The sequence below is a fragment of the Eurypyga helias genome, unplaced genomic scaffold, assembly GCF_000690775.1.
Source record: "Eurypyga helias isolate BGI_N326 unplaced genomic scaffold, ASM69077v1 scaffold23160, whole genome shotgun sequence".
Lineage (NCBI taxonomy): Eukaryota > Metazoa > Chordata > Aves > Eurypygiformes > Eurypygidae > Eurypyga > Eurypyga helias.
In genome coordinates this window covers 13,275-16,343 of record NW_010224077.1, presented here as the reverse complement: position 1 = coordinate 16,343, position 3,069 = coordinate 13,275, and the positions used below count along the sequence as shown (strand labels likewise).

General features: G+C 48.2%; 1 protein-coding gene across 1 annotated transcript in view; it reads left to right on the top strand.

The window, feature by feature from the left end:
* LOC104516173 (keratin, type II cytoskeletal 5-like) overlaps positions 1-1,118 on the top strand; it is a 4,603-nt gene extending 3,485 nt beyond the window's left edge. The window contains exons 7-10 of the mRNA XM_010160413.1: positions 1-78; positions 285-505; positions 782-813; positions 922-1,118. The exon at positions 1-78 is cut by the window's left edge and continues 1 nt beyond it. Of these exons, the coding sequence (XP_010158715.1) occupies positions 1-78; positions 285-505; positions 782-813; positions 922-1,118 (528 nt within the window). The remainder of the gene's footprint in view (positions 79-284; positions 506-781; positions 814-921) is intronic.
* The last annotated feature ends 1,951 nt before the right edge of the window (positions 1,119-3,069 follow it).

Below are 3,069 nucleotides of genomic sequence, written 5' to 3'. Positions count from 1 at the left end.
ACCTCAACGCGGAGCACCGCGCAGCTAACCCGCCACGTCCAGCGGCTGCGGTCAGAAATCGACAGCGTGAAGAAACAGGTAAAGGGCAGCAACCCCCCCCACAATTTTAACAAACCCTCCTAATTGCAAGGGAGAGGAAGGAAACCATCAGAGACAACCTAGGCAAGTTCTGCTCAGTTTCACTCTTTTGCTCGGTGCTGGGATAAGATCTTGAGATTTCAGGGTAGAAAAAGAAAAGTCTAGGTCCTGTACAGGGAATTTGACTGGGGGTTTCTCTTCCACAGTGCGCAAATCTGAAAGCGGCCATCGCAGATGCTGAGGAACGTGGAGAGCTGGCCCTGAAAGACGCCAAAGCCAAACTGGCTGAGCTGGAAGATGCTCTGCAGCAGGCCAAGGCCGACCTGGCCCGGCAGCTCCGCGAGTACCAGGAACTCATGAATGTCAAGCTGGCCCTGGACATCGAGATCGCGACCTACAGGAAGCTGCTGGAGGGCGAGGAGTGCAGGTGGGTGGGAAACACAACCCTTCCAGTCCAAAGCTGGAGCAAAGCAATGTGAGCACTGGAGATGCTCAGCATTTCTGAAATGCTAAACTGGGCATGAGGAGGTGTGGAGGGGTAGACTGTTCCAGCTGATGGAAATAACAGTTTGGGAACCTTCTTTGAATTACACAAAGTTTTTATTCTTCTCCCCAAACGTCTCTAGGAAACATACCTATTTTTTCCCCCCACTACCAACAGACTTCTGATCCTCTTACCTTGCTGTGTTCTCTCCCCTAACAGGCTGGCTGGAGATGGCGTCCCAGTGAATATCTGTAAGTCTCTAAAATATTTTCAATTACCTTACTTAAGCATTAGCGTGTCTCTGCACCAAGAAACCAATGCCCAGGGAAACTGAAAGCTTTTCCTTCTCCTTCTTGCAGCTGTGACCAGAACAACTGTGGGAACGGGATATGGCGGAGGAAGCAACCTCAGTATGGGAGGAGGAATCTGCAATATGGGGAACAGCTTCAGCTGTGGAAGTGGTCCCGGGGTTACCAGCACCACTCTTGGAGGGGGAAGCAGCTCCAGCGTGAAGTTTGTCTCAACCACCTCCACCAGAAGAAGTTACAGAAGCTAAAAGTTTCCTTCCAGACGCCTTCACTCGCCAGAAAACACCTTAACACTGGTCCTTTACTAAAGCATAGTTGGGGTCACCAGAATGAGGGCCACCTAAACCCTATGTCTTGTCACACAGGAGCCTCACTTTAGGAACTCTCTCTCGGCTGTGCTGTCTAGCACGCCTCGTGCAGGGCTCTGCTACTGAACCTGAGTCCGACTGTTTTAAATTTGCAACTTGCTTGTTACAGCTCAGCATTTTTTGGCCGGATTTTGTATATAAAATGTGTCCCATGACTGTTTGTCTCTACTCACTTTCTGGTGTTTGTCTAATAAAAATGCATATGTAATTTATTCTATTGTGGGGATCTTTTAATTAAAGACATGGAACAGCAAATGCAAATGCAGATAACAAGCACTTTTCCTAGGGCCCTGCCCAGTTAAAGGCACAATTTTTGCTCCTCATCTGCATTTCCTGAATCTCTCTATTAGCAGCCAAAACACCCAGGCACAGCGAAGCACCAAAGGGAGGTTTGCTGTTGATTTCAATGTTTCCCCACCCCCTGCAAGTAAAACACCTGGAAGCTAAACATAGGGCACACCAAGGCAGGAGTAGGGAATAGAGGAAAAGGTCTAAAATACATTTACTATGCAGCTTCCAGCCGATACAACATCCAACAACCTGGCTCCCAGGGGGTACAAAGGCCAGTGCCAAGTGCGCAATGTACCTGCGTAAACTTATAACAATAGGGAACTAATTACCAGGGGAGTCAGAGCAACCGCCCGGCGTGTTCAAGTCTATCAGTCTATCTCAAACCCCGTTTACCAGCAGCTGCCTCACCAAGTCTAGGTGCCAACCGTGCAAACACAGGCGGGTTGAAAGCCTCCCCTTTCTGTACAGAGCACTGACCATGCTGGTTTAGGTGTTTATTTTGGGTCCTGATACTCATACGTTCCCTCTCCTTTGACTTCACACCCCAGGATCTGGTCCACAGGCATTCACACACTACACTGAATTAGATGTTGCTCATCCAATAGCTATAAAAAAAATAATCCAAGAATGGGGTACCTGTTGGAAAGTGAAAGTCTTCAAGATCGAATGTTTCTTCGCATTCCTGGAATACACTGGAGACAAAATCTTGTTTTGAGAAGGTGGAGAAAAACCAGAGGAGGTGTAGCAACTTAAGATGTGGTTCTGTGTAATGGGAAGAAATTAACTGAGAAGTAAAAGCAGACCATCATCTGGCTGAAAGCTACAGTGACAGATCTCATCGCTGGAAGATCAGTTGAACAAAAAGGGGTGATTAGGAAAAAAGTCCCAACCCTCACCCCACGCATTTCAGTAAGTAACGGGGAGAGAAGCACTCTTAGGGAAATACTTGAAGATATGGGCAAATACAGGGGAAGTGGCAGTGCCTGAATGATAGACCATACGGAGTTTCCTTTGAGACCAGCAGTTTCCTATCATTTTCTAGGATGCTCTGATCTCTGTATACTCCTCTCTGTATCCTGCGGGAAATTCTCCTCTGCAAAAACTTGTAGCCTTGGTTACGTGTCTGCTGCGGGTCTCCACTCTTGCTCCACCCCCTCTTCCTCTGGCATACTCACAGCGGCTTCCTGGGAAGGAGCAATACCCTCACTCTCAGCAGCCTGACCAAGCCTGGTCTTCCTCACTGCTGCCCAAACACACTCTAATCAAAGAGGATATAACGTATATAGCCAACAGGCACATCAGACGGGTGCCATCCATTGCGTCAAACCCTGGGCCATTACACGGAGATTACGAAGCCCTTCATCTAGCATGGGAAAGGCTGAGGCCAGAATATTTGTTCTCCCAGGGCATCCCTTTTTATGCAAGATAGAAAAAAACACCCTGGCAAAGGTTCACATCTCTGGACACATGATAAGTGGTGGCTCTGGTCACAATGTACGTAACCTTCTGCATCCTGCTGGGCAAGTTAAACAGATGCAGC